The sequence below is a fragment of the Carettochelys insculpta genome, chromosome 12 (genome assembly GCF_033958435.1).
Source record: "Carettochelys insculpta isolate YL-2023 chromosome 12, ASM3395843v1, whole genome shotgun sequence".
NCBI classification, from domain to species: domain Eukaryota; kingdom Metazoa; phylum Chordata; order Testudines; family Carettochelyidae; genus Carettochelys; species Carettochelys insculpta.
In genome coordinates this window covers 37,060,914-37,082,231 of record NC_134148.1, presented here as the reverse complement: position 1 = coordinate 37,082,231, position 21,318 = coordinate 37,060,914, and the positions used below count along the sequence as shown (strand labels likewise).

The 21,318-nt window shown below is 42.0% G+C and overlaps 1 protein-coding gene across 1 annotated transcript in view; it reads left to right on the top strand.

Moving 5' to 3' along the window:
- IGF1R (insulin like growth factor 1 receptor) overlaps nt 1–21,318 on the top strand; it is a 274,707-nt gene that overhangs the window by 204,792 nt on the left and 48,597 nt on the right. Inside the window, exons 4-10 of the mRNA XM_075006985.1 lie at nt 201–346; nt 1,885–2,029; nt 11,042–11,256; nt 14,090–14,216; nt 18,256–18,494; nt 20,673–20,840; nt 21,048–21,252. Coding sequence (XP_074863086.1) covers nt 201–346; nt 1,885–2,029; nt 11,042–11,256; nt 14,090–14,216; nt 18,256–18,494; nt 20,673–20,840; nt 21,048–21,252 — 1,245 coding nt within the window. The remainder of the gene's footprint in view (nt 1–200; nt 347–1,884; nt 2,030–11,041; nt 11,257–14,089; nt 14,217–18,255; nt 18,495–20,672; nt 20,841–21,047; nt 21,253–21,318) is intronic.

The window sequence follows — 21,318 nt, the reverse complement described above, 5'->3', positions numbered from 1 at the left end:
AGTCCTATGTGCCTGAGAGAGTCACTTTTCTGCTGGGCCTCTTCTGGAAAATGGCAACTTTCCTCCCAGTTTGAGGGATTTGTATTTCATTAGATTGCAGATAGAGAAGTTACTTGCTTTCCAAACAATGCAGCGGCAGTCTGTTGTGGATTGAGAGTCATGTGTTTTTGTTTATTTCTGGTCTCCCTTCCTTCCCACAGCATGTTCTGCAGCCCCTGCGAAGGGCCTTGCCCAAAAATCTGTGAGGAAGAGAAAACAAAGACCATTGATTCTGTCACATCAGCACAAATGTTGCAGGGATGCACCGTCCTCAAGGGGAATCTGCTTATTAACATCCGCCGTGGGAGTAAGTAATGTTACTCCTGAGTGGAGTCTTCTATGAGGTCCTTTTATTTCTGTTTTCTCTCTGAGTCTATCAATAATAATGAAAACAAAACTTTAAACAGTGTCCTCGCGAAGATTGTTTTCGCTTTTTTTAATGGCACTCCAGCTGCCTTAAGGATTTCTGCTGGAACCCTTGATGTGGCGGCACTCTCCAGCATGTCTGGAGACCAGGTATTTAGCCAGTGGCAAAGGTTTCCTCCCTGTGCGTGAGACTGTGAAAACCCATGTTTAAATTCTAATGCTGCTGTGTCCAACACTCAGCATTACTGTGTTGGTTATATCTGGTGCGTGTCCTAACATAAATGAACTCTGGATACGATTTGTCAGAGTAGTGATTCATCAGCTGGGAAAATTCCAGGGGACGCTCGTCTTGAAAAACTACTGTGAACTTGGTTGTTTGAAATATACCTCCCTGTGCATTCAAAGGAGTATGTGGGGTGGAGTGCCTTGCATTTTTGTGCCTGTGCTAGATGGATTGAATTGCCGATGAATACCAGGTTTGCTCCTAATAACCCAGTGGGTTGGAAACAGCTGTATGTGGATTGTTTTAATTATGTGTTTTTTGCATGTTGAAGTAGGATCTTAACTCGTGGAGGGAGATGGTCGGAAGGAACTTTCATTGATGTTAACCCATTCAGCTCACCTACTCTTTGGAGTAACAGATTGTATTCATTAGGTCTAATTTAATACTTAGATACCATCTTGAAGAACTTAAGACTATTTCTGATCTACCACCTCCCAACTTCTTTCCAGTGATAACTGGCCCTGTGATCTCCAGGCTGTACCTTGTGCGCATACAACTTCATTCAGTTCTAGGATCCTACACAGAGTGCGCACACCTAGCTTGCAAGGTCCTTGCCCATTTTGGAGAGTGCCTCATACGCAACTACTATGTAACTATTACCCAAGCTGGAGAAAACCTTGCCTCTGAGCCAGCTTCATTCCATGAAGTTGTTAGGATTTTTACCGTCATGGTTTTAGCATTCTAGGAGCAATGGCTGCTTCAATGGTGTGGTTATAATGACAGTAATATTAAATGCCCAGTAAAAGTCCTGTGCTTTGCCGTATCTTTCCTGTTCAAGAATGATGCTGTACTCCTCAGTTGTTCATTTCAGCCTGATCTAATTAATGAGCTTTACCTCTGTCACCAAGACTAAAAGCAGTTGCAGTTTCACAGATGCCTAAATTTACAACCACAAATAAATCTTTCCAGCCTTGCCAAAAGGCTGGCTGTTGAAAGCTCAGAATTTGGTACTGGCCCTGGTATGGACTATTCATTCAAAAAGAGAGTTATAAGTGTAGTTCTGAGTGTCCCGTTCTGTTCTTGATCTGTCTGCCGCATAGGTAAGTAATGGTATGTGCTGTTTACCGCAAGGTGAAATTATATTTTTGTTTGCAAAAGTGGTGAATGTAATAACTTATTCTGCTATGCTAACCCTGTATGGAGCAAAATGCTGAGTTAAAGTTGTATTAACTAGAATTTCCTTTCCTTTAATGTAGACAATATTGCTTCTGAGCTGGAGAACTTTATGGGTTTAATAGAAACAGTAACTGGGTATGTGAAGATCCGCCATTCTCATGCACTAGTCTCCCTGTCTTTCTTGAAAAATCTGCGATATATTTTGGGAGAGGAACAGTTGGATGGGTAAGTGTTCAAACACAATGAACTGTTATTTATAGAAGTGGCTCTGATTTAACAGAAAACCATGGGAAAAAATCTTAACGTGAATACTTTTGGTAGTGATTTTGATACAGTCTTCATCTCAGCTAATAGAGTATTTGTCTCCATTTGCAAACCATTGTACAGTCCTTCATTTGATCCTTTAGCATGCAAGTCGTTGGGTGAAGATTTTAAAAATCTGTTTATGGTAATCCTGCTAACTGCTTACTCTGGTAGCGAGAGGTACATTTGTAAGCATCATTTTCTGTTCTATCAGACGTTCTTTTTTTTAATGCTCTAGTGCATTTGGAAATGAACACCTACAGAAGTCACTGCTCTTTTGGCATTGCAATTCATTAGTGTTCTATTCTTAACGGGAGGGGTCTATGGATTGTCATTTGGAAGAAGATGAGAGGTCACCAACTGCAACATTAAGGAGTGAGGCTGAAACTAGCTTGTGTAGCAGGAAACTGCACATAAGTGATTTATTCTCAAAATACTAACATGGAACTAAGGTCTCCTTATTTAGAGAGAGATAAACAGAATAAAATACAAGCCTCTGAATACATCTTGATCCACTGAAGTGGTCACAGGTAAATATTTTGCATTTGTCCTAATTCTAGAATATTTGGCGTAATATGTTTTTTAATAGTGTCACGTAACCGTTGTCTGAAATACCACCTCTGAAGGTAGGGGGCTGAAGGAGCAAAGGTAGGTTTAGCTCCTGCAAAATCTCATTTTTGAGATGATTACGTGGGATGATGTTCCTTTGTGATATTTCTGTGTTTCCTTTCTCTCCTCAAATGAAATAACTTTCCAGTTCAAAACAACACCCTGGAGAAGAACAATTCTTCCTCGTTAATGAAAGATCCAGTGAAATAAGTATTTTGGAAAATCATTTAGGAAAAGGTGGTGGGAAGGTCATGAGAGAGGTTGCATGTCTCTGATTGATCTGCCCTGACAGGGTAAAGTTACAGCAGAAGAGATTCTTCACAACCTCCCTCTCTTTCTCAGGCTACTTTTTGGTCAGTCTTAAATTCTTAAAATTCCACCATGTGACCGAGCAAGTTAGAGGGCAGCTCTTCATTCAGTGCTTGAAAAGCACACTGTCTTTTTCAATAAGAACATTGGCTCTTTGGAAAAAAACATGTTTCTAATTGCAAATCCAAGAGTCTTGTCACTTTGCCTAGAACAAGGCTCTTTCAGCTACTTATGATGTGGCGTCCTGCGGCAGATACTCCAATTATAAATTTGTTTTTACTTTCTTTTAGTAAATTCAGTAATAATTATGTTGATGGAATCTCATGTGTCAGCAAGCTTAACTGATAGGTAAGAAGCAGCAGTGTTATGAATCAGGTTTTATTAATTCTGTCTGCTTGATTCCACAATGGAAAATCAGTGAAACTTAGAAAAAGATAAAATAGGGGTGCATGGGGAAAGCAAAATGGATCTGTGGTAAAGAATCACTGTAGTTGCGTGCTTCTTGGGTCAACAACAATCTACAGTCTTACAGTCTTCTCTGTTTGGAAAGTACTTAAATGTTTTGGGCACCATCACAATCTGCAAGATAAATTTTCAAAATGTTCAGACGAAGATAAACACTCCACATGAAAAGTTCAGTCCATTAGCTAGTTGGGCAACATTCTAAACAACTAGAAACAGGGTCTTAAAATGGGAACTGCGAGGTCACCATACCTGTAGCAGCTGCTACCAGCTCTGCTGTAATGCATAGAAAAAACTATATTTAAAGAATGTTAAGGTTGCAAAGGGAAGCTCTTGAATTGCTTCTCTGCTTTCATGTTTGCTTCTGCAACCTTAAATTGGCCCCATTGCACTGAGGTACAATGCATTATAATCCTGTCTTTAATTACACAACCACAACCTCTTTTCCCCATAGGACCCTCCCTCATTCTGTGGGTGGTGCTGTCAAAAAAGGCAGCTGTTCAAATTTTTATTGTTGTCATTCCATTTGTAAACCCTGCCATTTTTCCTCCTTGCCATACAAAGTTTGCAATTACTCATTGCCTCATCTTTTTTTCCCGCTAAGGGTTCCCATTGCCCTAGCTTCTGAGTGTCTCATAAACAGTGTTTTTCCTCTTCTACATGATTCAAACATTATTCCAATATAACAACTGGGGAAGCAGATTTGCCACAAGGGAAAAAAAAGTGGCAGAATTTGATATCAGAATTTCGAAATTGAAGAATACATGGTTAGCGACCGCCTGTCTAAATTAGCAGTGTGAATTTGTTGCTTAGTGTCACGTAGAAATGAGCAGGCTGGCGCACTGTTAGAACCAAGTTCTCCAGGTCACCCTTTTGTCCTAAGCCACGTTTACTGCACACCTTTCAGAGGTGGGGCCTGTGGCCTAGTGCACCCTGTTTGCCTCTTATCCCTGGTCCTCCAGAACTACCTGTTGTGCCCCTGTGTATGAACCTCCTAGGCCACCCATGTCATGCAGCCTAACACAGTTGAATGCCATCCAAGTTCACCTCTGAGCCATGCTCAGGAAAGGTCTGCATGTGCTTATGCTTCATACCATCCACTTCCTTGCCGTTGTGACAATCCCTGCACAAGGTGCATGGGCCTGTTACCAGCAAAGGAGGACAAGGAATGCTGGTGGGATAGTCTGTATTCCACTCTTGTCTCCTGGCCTTCTGGGAGTATTGGTTGGCAGTTCCATCAGGGAGCTAGCAGCACAGGTGTGTACAACCCCGTCTCTTTTGCAGTGAGAGGGAGACCTGGTACGCATTAAGATAAAATGCACCAGGTTACAGTCTCTCTTATGGCTCTCCCAGAACCTCTTACTGAAGTTCTGGGTGCACTTTTCCCTGCACTTCTTGGTATTGGCATAGCCCAGCAGAGTCACAGGACCTCTTCATCTTCCTTCTGGAGCTGATACCCGTCATGCCAAAATTAAAGAAGGTGGATTTGGTGAATGTGGGGAACTGTACAACAGCAAGGACTATTTCTGTTTCTTGTTCACTTATGCTTCTTGCAGTGTTTCTGGGCAGTGTCCACTGCTTCTTTAGATGCCTCTTGAGGAGCAGTGGATAACATCTGGGAATGCCCTGTTCAGTGCCTCCATTTGGTCACCTGATTTTCACCTTGCAACTTTCACACCCATCTTTTTTTTTTCTTTTTCTTTTTCTCCCTCCATTTTTGTCCTCCTGCAGTTAAATGTGCCTGACTTCAGTATCCCATTCCCATTCTCTCCTCCTGCTGCCTCATTTAGCTATAGGTAGGCATACACTTGCTGTACCTTGAAACAACAGTAGGTATTCACCCTACAGATTTTGCAACAAGAGAAGAAAAAGTGTTATAGATGATCTCTGTGACCCATCTCTGATTCATCCCTTTAGCATCATCAAGCATGTGCTCTGAATGAGACATGGTCCAATGGACAAAATTGTGTGTGATCGTTTCATTAAAGGCTGTGTGATACTATTTATGTCCAAGGGAGCCAAATGAAGGCTCCCCAGGCAACAGAATATCATTTCCTAACTTTTCAGTGCTTGACTTTGCCAGTTAAGATAGTTTTGTGTTTCATTTTGAAGGTATAAATCAATTCTGTGGGCAGCCATAACACCGCCCCTACTGTGCCTCCCTTGGGGGAGTTTGAATCCTAAACCTTTAGCTTTGAGCTGCAAGACAACTACATAAATTGGTCTACCTTGTCTTAGTGGTAGGGAATGGGCTTACCAGGAACATGTGCTGAGTTCAGAGGGAGCCTGGTCCCTGGCATGCTTACTGGGAGCCACACTGTGTCTTCCATCTACCAGTATCAGAGAGGTAGCTGTGTTCGTCTATCTGCAAAAAATGACGAGAAGTCGTGTGGCACCTTTTTAGACTAATAAATTCTATTGGAGCTTAAGCATTCATGGGCAAAGACCCACTTTGTCAGATGCATGCCTCTGATGAAGTGGGTCTTTGCCAACAAAAGCTTATGTTCCAAAAAATCTGCTAGTCTATGAGATGCCGCAGGACTTCTTGTTGCCTTCTACCAGTCCAGTTTATCTTTGTAGGTATGGGGAGACACAGTGCAGTCTCTTGTTGTTGGCGCTAATTTTTTTCCCCCTAAACCTGCAATCCAGGGGGCCAGTTGTGAATGGTAGTATGTGCTTTGTGGACTTGTCAACTTAGAAATGGAGACTGAGACCCTCTCAATTCCTTTCTTCGTAGACTGACAAGCAGCCTAAGAATAGGTCAACCTATTTTTGATTAGCTGAACTGGCATGGTCATCTAAAGGTGAAAGTTGCATTTACCACTGGCCTGTTGCCCTGCAACCAAATACATTAATGCCATGGAAGAAGAGTATCGGAGAGGTAGCCAAGTTAGTCTGTATCTTCAAAAACAAGAAGTCCTGTGGCACCTTATAAACTAAGAGATATTTGTCTTTGCCCACGAAAGCTCCAAAATCTGTTAGTCTGTAATGTGCAACAGGGCTTCTTGTTATGGGAGAAGTGGTATCTCTAGAACACACTACTGTTTACAGGTCCATGGTGAAACTGTGGCAGAGAAAAAAATGATGGCTTCTAGAGGGATTGTGTCTACTGTTCCTTTTTATTTAAAGGGGCATTATGAAGACTCTGACACTTTCTCAGAGACTTCTACCAATAAATGGCCCTTCAAAAGGGAGGTAGAGAACTTGTGCAGTGGGATGTGACAGGTTGAATTTACATATGGGTTCAAATGCTCCATTTCCCCTGCCAGTTAGGGGAGAGCAGAAGACTCCAGAGACTGCACCCTGGGAACAGTGGTGTCATGGCCCATTGCATCCTCACCCACACTTTCAATTAAACACAATAAAGCCCTATGTGTCATTTCTTCCCTCATGCGTTTCTCAACAGAAACTCAGTTGTTTGTCAAATAATTACTTCTAGCCCATCTACAGTACACAAACTCAGTCATGCTGCATATTGAAGGATCTGTTGATGCTTTCATTATAAACCCCATTTTTCTGTATTAAAGTCCCCTCAGGCAGGCACTGTAGAAATAAAGATGAATGTACCAGAATCGCTTTAATATTGGTTATGTTCTAATTTCACAAGCTTTATTGTGCTGTGGCTTCTTAGAGGAAATATTTTAAAATAAAGGGAGAGTTTGTTTTAAATTTGAATGATTGGTAAAGTGGGTTAAAAGTGTCTGTATTGTGATCATTCCTTTGATATGCCCCAATTTGTAGGAGGCGCCTAAAACTCCTAGTCAGGGACGCAGGTCCAAATGTGTCCAGTCCGTTGTATGGATGCAGAGAGATGTGCCCCGTGCTCAGTCTTGCTTTCTCGGGTCACTTTAAAAGACTGTTCATGTTTCAAAAATGCTCTTATTTGTTTTAAAGTAAAACAGTGCTCTAGGAGTCACTCAGCTCTCATGCTAATGTTTACAAGCAACTCTTTTTTTGCAAGGGGTAAAGTAATTGGCCCACTCTGTGTGAGGTCTGTGAAGCTTCTCCTGTGCCTTGTTTCCTCCTCTTACTCGTTGACTGTGATTAGCAGACTAAAGAGTTTTCCATCTATCCTAGCCCTGGTAGTTGCAGTACCTTCTTCTCTAGGAACCTCTCTTTTGTGTGCCCATCAGATTTTGTTGCCTTGTCTGTCTTCTGCAGTCAGCTCCTGACTGCTGCTCAAACTCACTGCCTGGGCCCTTTGTCTGCCATCCCTATTCCTATGTAATGGAGCTCACTTCCCTTTCCTGGTCATTCTGGCTTGTACATTGTCCTCTCTTAGGCTTGGTCTGTGCTAGGCAGGTAAGGTAATTGCAGATACACAATTCTAGCTACTGCAGTTGCATAGCTAGAATCAACTGATCTGCAATCGACTTACGTGGCTGGAGAATTTCTCCTGTCGACCTCCAGTACTTCTCTTGAGTATAGGCATCAGCTGTCTACCCCAAATAGTTTGATTACCCTGAATGGGTCGCTCTTCCCCTAGACGAGTCCTTAGCAATAGGCTGCTGTGGGTTCTTGCCTTTACCAGAATGAACTGTGCCTTTCTCCTTTCCTTCCAGGTCACCCTAAAAATGAAGGCCAGAGATTTCCAATAATAATCAGCAAATTTGCTGCAGCATTTTTGTTCTGGGGATCATTATACATTTCACTGCATGTGTATCTAGTGCTGTGCAAGTCCCATTGTGGCTGCAGGAGCTCCATAAAAGTGTAAAATGTTTGGGGTGTTGTAAAAACTGAGCCAGTAGTTGCTCAGTTACCAGTGTGTCCTGTGATTTGAGGTGGTACATCGGCTGTGTGATGACACTGCTGTGTGGGTGCTTCCATTCAAGTACTTTGAGTCCTGACACAAAAACTGGGCCTTGAAGGTTCACAGGTTTGGACTTCTGTCCTTCAGGCCACAGCCCCCTTCCTTTCACTTACATTCTTTCTCAATAGCTGATTTGCAGAAGTTTATTTTCCTTTTGAGAGTCTTTTATTTTTTCCATGCTATCTTCTTTTGGCATTCTCATTCGTCTCCCTCCCACCCCCTACACACACAGTTGTAAAGGCCAAAGTCTGATCTGAAAGTTACTTATAAGTTGTATCTCCATAACCCCGAACGTGTTTTTTACCCTATGCAGCATCTTTTCCATTTCTGCGGTGTTTACCTAGCTTATGATTGGAATGGCACGTAGTACTCCAAATGTGGTTTCACTGGTGCCTCAGGTGGTGGTAGAGTAACTCCATTAATTTATACTTGGAGCATACATATACGCCCATAGAACTTGTTTGCCATAATGTGTTACTCAGATGGTGTTAATGTACTATCCAAAGTAAATTCCCACTCTTTCTTGACTTGTTCACAAAAACCTAAGGTACCAATGAGAGTGCTTGGCTTAGTGTACAGGCACTTGATTGTCTTGAAAACTTAGCCATGCTTCTTTAAAATAAGAAATGCCACATTTAGCTCTAAATCTGAAGAAGTGGGTCTTACTCATGAAAGATCATTACTTAATAAATAATTTTTTTGTTCATCTTCAAGGTGCTGCAGAACTGCTTGTTTTTTGTGATGCTGTAGACTAACATGGATCTCTGTCTGAGACACTTAACTCTGGTTTTACAAACAGGTGATGCTGCTGAGTCAGTGACAGGCTAGGAAGCATTAAATTAAACTTACTACATTAAAACCTGTTGTAATAACCTTGAAAACCTTTTATTGCGTTGGCTGCGTCTGAGTCCTCCTTTAGGGTCTTTTTTGCTATTATTTACTCACATGGGTGTTAAGAATGCCTGTTCCATGTCATTAAAGGTACTGAGGGAGTTACTTGCATAGTTTTTGCTCATTGACTGCAGGGAGGTAAGTGTCTGAACCATCCACTATCTCTCAGTACACATGGTGAACTCCAAGTGCAGATTTGGTTAATGCTTGGTGTAAAAAAAACCCTCTCTTTTAGCAAAAATATATTTAGTTTGAGTTTAATCCACATGTATGTGCCATCTTCAACCATAGCAATCAACAAAAAGCAGGTGTACTCACTTTGCTCAACCCAAAGCAGTGCCAGGTGTGTTTGTTTTGTTAGAAATAAGTACAGTGTACCTGAGAACACTTGAATGTAGGAGGAGCAGACTGTTCTTGTTTTTGTGTTGCTCTGTAAGTGCCTTAAGAACACACAAGTGAGAGGACTGCAGTCCTGTTCTGAAGAGCTTGCAGCCCCAATAAACAAACTATTCCATTGTATTGGCAGAGTCACTGAGTAGTTAGCCTAAGATACCCTTGTTTCATACCACAGGAGCCAACAATACTGGGCGGGGGGGCAGGGCGGGGCGGGGGGGGGGGCGGGGGAAGAGTATAAATGATCATGTTGACTTGCAGTCAAATAGTTAGTCTGTAACTATTGTGCAGAAACTCGTTAGTGTTGTTCAGAGTGTGGAGAAAATGCAAAAAAACAAAAACAGATTCTCTATTGAGAGGGACACACCCATGCAAAATAAGGCATGCACAGATCACATGGGGCAGTGCCTTTGTATTAGAGCTTTGCATCAGCATAGTTAAAACAGGTGCAGATTTCCCTAATACTACAATAATAATTTAGATATGCCTTTAATTCCCTCCCCAGTCCCTTCCTTCTCCAGCCTCAAAAGGAAAACATTTCTGTAGGTTCTTTTCTGCTATGGACACTTGAAGATGGTCTTGTCTGCATCTATTACCATTTCATCCCAGTGTGGAATTTACATAAGTAATTTGCATTGGCATTCATCAGCTTTAAGGTGCATATGTAACTCCACTGTGTTCTGAGCCAATAAACACCCATTGTATATTATAGAGTGGCGGCAGCAGGTTGCCATATTGTGCAGCAAAGGTTTGTGCTGTACTTACAGCAGGAATCACGTAATCGTGGTCATTTATTACCAGGCAGCAATGTACAAAAGGCACAGTGCTCGGTAAAGCATATGTGATACTTTCTATTGGACCAACAGATAAATTACAAAACACTGTCTTTGAGGCAAAGAAAACATTTCATCCAGCTCCTGTAACACAATTCAGTAACACAAGAAAGGATGCAGCATGCTCTACCTTTCCATCTTATCTTGATGACCTAAAGTACAGCACGTGTTTTTGGCTATCCAATATGCAAGGCTGTCAAATCTCATTAGCCGTTAACATAGAAGATACTTCATGGAGATCTCTTTCAAAGGGACATATACTGAATGTTGTATGTCTAGGACTGGGATGCTGTACTGGTGTGTTTGTATAACATCTTCCATACAAGCTGCGTTGTCGACTCCATGCTGGAGTAAGGGAAGTCAACACGAAGGCGCAATTTGGGAATCCCCCGTTGCAGCCATTTCCCCTCTCACCTTTGGAAAAATTCAGGGACGCTCACCTCCAAGAGGGCAGCAGCATTTGCTTTGCTCTTTGGAGGCTGAGAGGCAGAGCAGGTACTATCAGCTCATGTCAGTAGGAGGATATTTCATTTTAAAAAGGAGTTGTCCTTGTGTTCAGCTCCTTTGGACAGGAACTACCCAGGAACTGATGGTAAAACTAACTTGGCTTTTAAAATCTCTTTGTAGGAATTATTCTTTCTATGTGCTCGACAACCAGAACCTGCAACAGCTGTGGGACTGGAACCACCACAACCTGACGATCAAAGAGGGGAAGATGTACTTTGCCTTTAATCCCAAACTCTGTGTGTCTGAGATTTACCGCATGGAGGAAGTGTCAGGAACCAAGGGACGGCAGAGCAAAGGAGATATAAATCCAAGGAACAATGGGGAGAGAGCCTCCTGTAAGTTAAAGATCAGAGAATGAATTAAATAGGTGTGAGGCCTAATGCAAGCTTTAAAAGTAAGGACAGACAATCTGACTGAAAAATAGAGAATGTGATGTCCGTTTAAATTCAGCACTTCCCAAACTGTGGTGTACTGGTATTCTGCAGAACTGACTGGTCACATGTGGAGAGACCCCTCTTGAGTTTCAAAGTAGCAGTGGTGGTGGCTGGAGCGCGGGGCCCTTTTAATTCCCATGGTAGCATTGCTGCATGCAGCTGTGGGAGGGCGGGGGAGGGGCAGTGCCACAGTCGGGGTGGGGCTGAAAGCTGAATGCCCTCGACCCTGCACTTTGTGCCCTTGGCCCTTCCCCTTTAATGGCATGAAGAGGGGCCCCCCCACCTTTGTCCAGGGACGACGGTGTGCTGGTGACTATTTCCAGCTGATAAATTATATTGATGAAGAAAGTGCATTGTTTTCCTCATAGCAGTTTTGACAGTGATTGTGGTAGCTATGGAAACACAATTTAAAATGTCCCCATTACAAAAGAGTCTGAGAATATTCAATTCCGTCTCTTCGCCACACCACAATATTTCGCAATGTAAATCTTTTTTCCCCCTTATTTGTGGTATAATCTGTTTTTAAGTATCTCCAGTGTTTGAGCTTCAACCACTTCCTTTACAAGACGTATTCATAATATCATAAATATTAAGGAGATGGGAATATCTGATACTGAGGAGATTGTACAACTTTGTTTCAGTATGGGTACGTCTACACATGCCCCTCCCTTTTCGGACGGGGCATTTAAATGAAGCTGGTTGAAAATGCTAATGAGGGGCTGATATGAATAGCCAGCACCTCATCTGCATAACAGTGGCCACCTGGAGTGTCGAAAATGCTGCTTTTGAATTGCAGACTAGCTGTGTGGCCCAATTTTTTGGGGGAAGAAGGGTGCTTTCAAAATCAGGGTTCCCTTTCGAATGGACCCCATCTACAGGGCTAGTTTGCCATTTGAAAGCAGCAATTTTGATGATATGGGTGGTGGCTGTTATGCAAATGAGGTGCTGAATATTTATATCAGCACCTCAGTAGCATTTTCAGCCCACTTCATTTACATGCACCTTCAGAAAGGGCGGGGCATGTATAGACATAGCCTATTTGTTTAGTGCAAACAGGTGGCTTTATTTTCCTCCTGTGTAGCTTCTGCTGGTGTGCACTGCTGCTTGTCAGATGCTAGGTATCATCGGAAACAAATCCGAATGGATTTATTCTATGTCTAGCAGCAAATAACTCGAGAGAAATATTTCCGGTTAGTTCCACAATATTCAGAGTTAAAATGCCTTTGTAAACTGTAACCAGCAGACTGGGGACCAGTGTTTCCTGTGAGCTGAGTGTTCAGGTGAGATTCAGGTGCCACCCAGCTGATCAGCAGAGCGTCCACAGCCATCCACACACACCTTGGTGCACGTAACAAAATTTGTTCTGCACAGGGATAGAAAAAAGAGGAAACATTGTTATGGACTCTGGGAGGGTGTGGGGGTCACTCTGTAGAAGCATATTCACGAAGGACAAGATTCAAAACCGTTTTCAGATCAACAGGAAGGCTCCTGTTGGTTTCAGTGGTGTTTGGATCAGGCACTTTGATTTACAAATCAATTTAAGTCCATCTGTCCTTTAGGGATTTCAAGGAGAAGAGGGCTTACAGGCCTGGCTTTGCCCCAAGGCCCCCACAGCTGATGACATGCTTTGTCTGTTAGGTTGTTTGTGGTGTTCTTGGAAATGAGTAAATTAAAGCATATCATGTTTATAAGTAAAACCCCCTTGTGCTGGACGGTGTTTACAAAACTAGGACACATACACAGCTGAATGTCTCTTCAGGCATGATGCATAAATGCAGATGGTGATCCTTGTTGTGCAAAGGAAGGAGTGTGCTTACATTCAATAGACTGAGTGCTGACAGTTCTGGAGGAGTTACAGATGCACAGCTAGTCTTTACTACCATGAGGCCAGTGCCAGCCACTGCCTGTTCCTTAAAACTATTACAAAAAGCTTTCTGACTCACAAAAGGGAAAACAGGAGAGAATTAACAAAAGCTAAATTGCCTTTGAAAAGATAGCAGCACCATTAGTGCCAGCGTACATAGGGGTGAAAACCTCTTTATTTTTCAGATCATTCTAAGATGTTAAAACTCACTTACAGTTGACATTTAGCACACAAGTTCTTGGTCCAAGAATGAACATTTTTAAAACACTGTTTTGTTTCTGGACTAAGTTTCTGGCTCCAGTCCAGCCCAGTGGAGTGTAGTGACTGGAAGCTGCTGCCATCAGATGGCTCTGCTGTGTATGAAATGAGTTTAATAGTTCTCAGTCCAGTGATTAATGAATAGAAGTGCAAAGAAACACTATTTCAGTTGCCAGAGATGACATGGGCCATAGAGGCTGATCTCTCCTTTAGCCCAGAGAGTGTTCACTTAAATTCAGTGCTGAATAGATGAAAGAAGCTAGTAGAGTTAACCATACTAGTTAAACAGTCTTCTATTCACAGAGACTCCTGAGCACTTTTTGCCAGTATTCAAAACACACGCTTAAATTTATTTAATAAAATGAGAATATTTTAAGTGTTTCCATGTAACCTACAGTTACTGAACCCTCTCTAAGTGCTTTAGAATAAATAGAACGTACATAGCCATGAGTGTAGTTTCCTGCAGTGCAGTGGTGATGAGTGCTGTCAAGGAGGCCCGTAAACTAAATAATGCTGAGGCAGGTAGTTTTAAGAGAGGTGACAAAACCCAATAATGATGAGAAATGAACACATTTTGCCACGATTATTTACTGTCATTTATTTATGCTTTAGGCGAAAGCCACATTCTGAATTTTGTTTCCAACACCACCCTGAAGAACCGGATTAAGCTCACCTGGGATCGGTATCGCCCTCCAGATTACAGAGATCTTATTAGCTTCACTGTTTACTACAAAGAGGCGTGAGTATGCGTGTTCAAAGGCTGCTGATGTCATTCAGGAAATAAGAGGCACACTGGGTAGGGTTTCTCTCTTAACCGTTGTGTTTATTGGCTGAATAAAGTGAGTCAGCAAAGTCCCTGGAGCAATTCTTATTCTGTGTAGCGTACTCACTTGGTTCTCCACTGCTCCTTCCTTGCACATTTCTGTTTGGATACTATGTTATACTAAAGTGGGTGCTAGCATAGAGGTGTTCAGTACCTGTTATCTAGTCGTCCTCCCCCTCTCTTCCTCCCCCCCCCAAATTCAGGAAAATATTTTCATATTTAAAAAGAAACCAAAACAAACCACCCAAGTGATATGAAATGCATGTCTGATTTCTGGGTGTTTTTTCTAGTTATTGAAATCGCCAAAGAATGTAATTAGCTGTTTCTTCTCCCAGCCATGACATGGACTGGGCAGCAGCATCAATTGGAGATAGAATTTGAAGTCTTGTAATTAATTGGGTTCTGGGTTATTTAGAGTCTCTATGCTGGACAGTCTGCTGCAGTGGTTGCTGATGAGAGATAGGGGTAAGATGTAGAGGTGAACTGATTTTGTTAGGATCCCAATAGACCCGTTGTTACGCCTGCCACATGCACACATACCCACACCTTTGAATTGGAGATGGGCCTGTCTGAATCCAAATGATCTTTCTATTCCACTGTGCTTCAGGAAATGTTTGGATCCAAATGGTGTCCAGGTGCCATTTCTCTTTCTTCTCCACATTGCAGTATTTTTCTGACCTGTGTTCTCATTTCATCTTCCACTAAGCAGCTTTTCTAAAGAGGGGCGGTTGCCAGCATCCATACCAACTAGCAATTCTTGGTACATCAACTGCCCATGAAAGGACTAACTATAGCTTTTTGTAGTCCTTTCCTGTGTCCTTTGTCTCTAATCTCAGACAAGGTTTTCTCTCTACTGTCCAGAGCTGTTCCACAGTCTCTGTAGAAGTAAAAATTAGAGTGAGCAAGAAACACTTGCAATGAGAAACTTATTAAATCAGTCAGCTGCATTGAGAATCTGCTTTGAAAAGAGAGAGCACAGTGAGCAGGTAGTTTGCTTTAATATCCTGGAGGTGAGTTGTGAGCAAATGGAGCAGGCATCCTCATAACAGCACCATATTGTTTAAACAAGTTTATTCCCCAGCACAATAAGTCTGAACATGGTATGCCTTCTGTTTTGATAACGTCCATGCTGAATAGACATTAAATACAAGTAATACTTTTTTGTATGCCATGATCCAATTTAAAATTACAGGTTGAACTTTCCCAGTCTGGCACAATGTTGTCTGGCAACATCTGTGGTCCAGCATAATTTTAGTTAGCTGGATGATCACTTATGTGGCTGTAGCCAAGTTTCCTACAATCCCATAAAGTTTGTTTACAGCCACCAGTCCCTGGCTCTCACTGTTCTGTGCTGTTATTTAGCTGTAATTTACCCTGAGGTGTCTTCTAAAAGCCCAGTAAGCAGTGGAAGTGTTGGTAATGCTCCCAGATCAGTGTTTCCCAGTTTTATTTGGCCACAGAACCCTTTAAACTTGAAGGAATTATGCAGAACTCCTAAAAACAGTCTTTTCATGGAGCTGAAAGAAAGTAGACCACAAATAAGTATGGATAATAAACAAATGGTAAGCCCCAAACTTCCCCCACCCATCCCCAGTGACTAATCCGACCTGAACAAACTCCACCTGAGTTAGCTCCTCCTGTTACCTCACCCAGCATGGTGGATGAACCTACATTAGCCATCACTGCTCCTCTGACGCTAGTCCCAAGGGCCCAATTTCATTAAACGCCCTGTGGAAATGCGAGAGGCCTGTTGTAGCCAATGAAAGGCAAGGACATGGCAGGACCCATCTGGCTCCCCTTCTGGATAGCCATTGGCTCTCCTTGCTCCACCCCTATTTCATGCATGGCTCTTTGCAGCTCCGTGCCCTGCCGCCACCGAAATAATTCAACGAAATTCAGTTGGTTTAATGGCGGGATCCCTCCTGCCAGCCATTAAAGCAATTAAATTTAGTTCTGCTGCTTCAGTAGCAGCTGTAGGGCAGGGAACTGCAGAGAAATTAGTGGAGTCAGCATCTGGAGCTGCAAATGACTCCTTACAGAGCTGCAAATTGCGGACCCAATCCTAGTCAATTTATATTTGTCATGGTTAAATTTTTAAATACAAGAAACTGCACAACTATGCTATATTCGTATTACGTCACCCACATGAGTCATGATCCCCGAGAGTGATTACGGGGCTTTACAGTGGTTTATATAACAGTCAGTTGCACCACTGATTGACTGCTCATGCAGTGCTGAGTAGTGAGTGACATCATCGTCCCCACTCTCTGGCTAAGCTAGCATCATACAGGGACGCTTACGGCAAAAACAAATGACAATTGTTTTTAGTAAAATTCATAAATGTTGAATTATTTTCTTAATCATAAAATATAATGGAATTTTCTCGCAGAACCCTCATTTTCACTTTGTGGGGGAGCCCTGGGGTTTCATGGAACACCATTTGGGAAACACCGTGCTAGACCATATTGACCTCCCATGATCCAGCAAATTCTCACATTCAACTCTGGCCAGGTCCCAAGGGTGCCAGACTACAGAGGTTAAACCTGTAATCAGATGTACAAATTACAGGTTGGTATGGTAGTTTGTCTAACCATCAAGAACTAAAGCTGCCCGTAGGCTTCGGAGCTGGTAGTCCCAGGGCTTGTCTACACTACCACCTTCCTTCAAAGGCAGGATGGTAATTAGGGTATTGGGAGTTTACGAATGAAGTGCTGCCGTGCATAGGCAGCACTTCATTAAGCAAATTCCCCCCTGAGGCAACTTCAAAGCTTTAAACTTCAAAGTACCAGCACACGTCTAGCCACGATGCAGCTGCCGGTACTTCGCAGTGCCGGGGCAACTTCAATGTCCACTTACTCCTCAAATCTTTGAAGCACTGGCAGGTGAGCCGCGGTTTGATGCATGCCAGTACTTTGAAGTTGCCATGGGGAGAGAATTTGCTTAATGAAGTGCTGCCTATGCACAGCAGCACTTTTTAGTAAACTCCCAACACCCTAATTACCATCCTTCCTTCGAAGGAAGGTGGTGGTAGTGTAGACACAGCCCAAATGTAGCAAAATCTGGGTTCTTGAGATGGACATTAAACCCCTCTCACTTGTTATTCTGAATGGACTGTGTTTAATTTGTGTCCATATAAACTGAATATAAAGTCAGAAACATTTCACAGTCTGCTTCTGGAAGTAAGATAGGGTGACAGAGAACAAGTCCTTGGAAAAAGTCTTGTTTAAATAGAAACGTTTGGTTACAGAGCTGTACATTTATACTTGGTATATAGAGTTATCTTTGTATTTACATGTGAATGTGATTGGTTGTTAGGGTACATCACTCCTACCGTAAGACAATAGCAAGCCAGCAATTTTTATTGCTTTATTCTTACATTGATATAATGAGAAATTTTAATACATTGATATGAGAAATAAGAACTTTGTACGGGGCAGGGATTATTTGTATTATTTGTTTACCCATTGTTTAATGCTAGGTGTCCTTACCAAGCTCTCTAAATAAATACCCCAGCAGGTTTGTTCTCTTCAGTGCTTATTGGCGTATGGGCTGCTGATCTGCTTCTCTCTGCTGATAACAGTTACACATTGTCTCTCCTGTGGCAGGAAGTGGCTGAATTAAATATGTTTGTTCACACTGATAAATTATGTAACAGCTTTCCTTTTGCAGGAAGGGAAAATAAGCCATGAATACCTATGAGCCTCGGTTTCCTGACTTCTCAGTAACTACAGTGGCTAAACCTTGCAGCTAAATCTGAACTCCTAGTTTTATAGCAATTGGAAATGAAGACAGAGCTAGGGTCCAGGATTCCTTTTTGTTCTTGTATAAAAAGCAAATAAATGTTTTTTATTAGTTTTATGGGACAGGGGTTGAGGTGAAATTTCCCCATGTAAGTTTGAGTATTTTTAAGACGAAGTAAAAGTACAACCTGTGCCATTTTCTTTTAATGTTTCAGACCATTCAAGAATGTGACAGAGTATGATGGGCAAGATGCTTGTGGTTCTAATAGCTGGAACATGGTGGACGTTGATCTGCCTCCCAACAAAGAGAACAACCCTGGGATTTTACTGCAGGGACTGAAACCTTGGACACAATATGCCATTTATGTCAAGGCTGTAACTCTGACAATGATGGAGAATCACCACATCCATGGAGCAAAGAGCGAAATAGTCTATATTCGCACCAATGCTGCAGGTAAGGCTGTGTGATGCATGTTACTGGAAAGGTATCACGGGCTTGGTTTTTACTCATAGGTAAAATGGATCTTTAAAGCTGCACGTGTTTTAATAGCTCTGGACTATTGGGGGTAGGGGGAAATTAAGTGCATAGGAAACCATGAACAACTTTAAACTTGCTTAATACTTAGGAAATCTATTAGAGTGCACTTCAAGTACATGGCAATCTCGGTTAAGGTATTCCTTCCAGAAAACATTGCAGTGAGGTCAGGCAAAGGTCTGTCAGCTATATGGCAATGGAGAGTAAGTTGTGTGTTTTGCAGAGTTATGTACTTGCCTTCAAATCATAATACTGACTGCTACAACACACCACCAAGCGAACACACGTTGCATTGTTTTTTTTGACTACAAAAAATATCCACCATAGATGGGGCTTTTAAAGAGTCTGACAGCAAAGGTGAATTTAAAAAAAAAAGCTTGATATGGTCATTTCTAAAATGAGAGATGGAGGAAGCTCAGTTACGAGATGTTACAGTGAGGTGCATGGTACAAAAAACTACATAGGTAATAGATGAAAGCTGCCTTTTGCTTTTGTGTCTGCTGCTTTTTGAATGGACCATAATTTTGAGCTCTACCAGCAATTGTTTTTAAATGTTTTAATTTTGGAAGACATTGAACATCAGGTCACCTTCTTCACCTTGAAAAAACTGTTTGTTTATCTTGGCTGTTTTTCTAATTGTTATATCTTAAAGATCAGCTCCACATTTGTGGAACCCTGCATGCATTTTAAAAGACTGACAGCTTTTAAAACTTTGCCCTTAGAAAGTAAGGAGAGTTGTTGAATACATCAGGTCAATATTAGCCAAGGGGAGTCAGAAGTGTTCCTCATTCCCTTGCAGTGAGATGAACTGTTTCTCCAAGTAATATACAGAGCAGTTAATTGAGACTTGAACGTCTTAATATTTTAATATGAGTTGTGTGTCAAATACTTCTAACACAATCAGATGTGTCTTTTTTAAATTTTAAAGCTGCTGTTTTTCTAGTGCATTTCAATATCATTTTGCCTTCGAGCAAGCATTGGAGACCTTGCATTAGAGAGGGGGGAGAGACTCAGGACGATGGGGCTGCATTTCTCCAAGGGGCCCTTGCAATACCAATAAGATGCTTCTTTGACCATGTGTCCCTTAAAGTGTGTTAGGGTGAGAAAAACGTGAAACATTGATATATTTTTCAGGCTTAAATTCAACAAGTCTGCTAATGCTGAGTGACCCAACTCAACTATTTGTTTGCTTGAATTCAGGAGAAAAGGCACCCTATGTATACTGGGGTCTTCCCCCCCCTCCCCAATACATACTGCATAACTGTTAGTTGAGAGCAGCCATCACTGTTCATGCAGTATAATTGCAAAAATATAAGAGGTATCTATTTTCCGGAAGTGAGTCAAGTAAGAAGAGAAATATTTTTTTAAAAAAATATGCCCAATGGTATTTGCCTGTCCAAGATTATATAAACTCTGTATAATATTCATTGTATTTTGAGTTGAGAAGTCCGGTTAGAACCTCACTCTCATCTGACTTCTCAAGAAATGTCCTTATGTTTTTGATTGTTACTTTGTCTGAAAATTTGTCACACGGATTTGATGCAGGGTTTGTAACTGTGGGTTTTTTACTCCACCATCCTAAATTTCTCCACAAACTACCATTAGTAATTTCCAAGTTTCTGGCATTCTTGATTTTCCTTGCATAAACAATTGCTTTTATTTAGAGAGCAGCAACAAAGACATAAGATACAGGACTAGTTCCTTAACCGAGCCTCTCTGAATTGCATGGAGTAAGGAAATGAAAATACTGTTTCCCCAGGGCATGGTTACAGATTTCAGGCCAAGCTCTTGCTCACTATTCAAGGAGGATCCCTTTGGAAAGTAGTGGGCACTTGTTGGTTTAAAGATTTCAAAACTTGGCCCTTAGACATCAGATCACTGCAAGGGGACGGCTTTTAAAACATTCACATCTGCCAGCCAAGGGACTCGGCAGCCTTCATTGTTCCCTTGCGATGGGACAAGCTGTTTCTTCTAAGTGATAGACAAACCAGTTAATTGAGACTTTGTTTCTCAGCTTTTTACAGTGCAATGTGAGTTGTTGTGTAACAAAAATAAATAAATAAATAAATTCCAATTTTTTTTTTCCCCCCCCCGCAGTGCCATCTATCCCGTTGGATGTTATTTCAGCATCTAATGCTTCCTCTCAGCTAATAGTGAAATGGAATCCACCCTCTCTCCCGAATGGCAACCTGTCCTACTATATTGTACGGTGGCAGCAGCAGCCTCAGGACAGTTATCTTTACCGACATAACTACTGCTCCAAAGGTAAGGGAGCTGAAAGCAGTTACTTGTTAAAATGCCTGAGCTTCATAGCTGTCAGTACTCATTATTCAGATTCATGGAACATGCAGCAGCAGCTACCTAGTCTCTGATGTTTCTGTGAATAACAGCCAGTGTATGGGGAAAGGTGAACATTGATTAAAGTACTCACTGGTGGTAAGGGGAAAACCTCAATGTCTTGTCTCTTTAAAGATAAAGTCCCAATTCGGAGATACGCTGATGGGACCATTGATACAGAGGAAGCTACTGAACCCACCAAAGCAGAGGGGAGTGGAGGAGAGAAAGGAGCCTGCTGTGCTTGTCCCAAGACAGAGGCAGAGAAGCAAGCTGAGAAGGAGGAGGCAGAGTACCGCAAGGTCTTTGAAAACTTTCTCCACAACTCAATCTTTGTGCCCAGGTAATAGAAGTTGGATCTTTCATGTCTTTGTAGGTGGGAACTAATGGTGATATCCTTTCCTGGGGC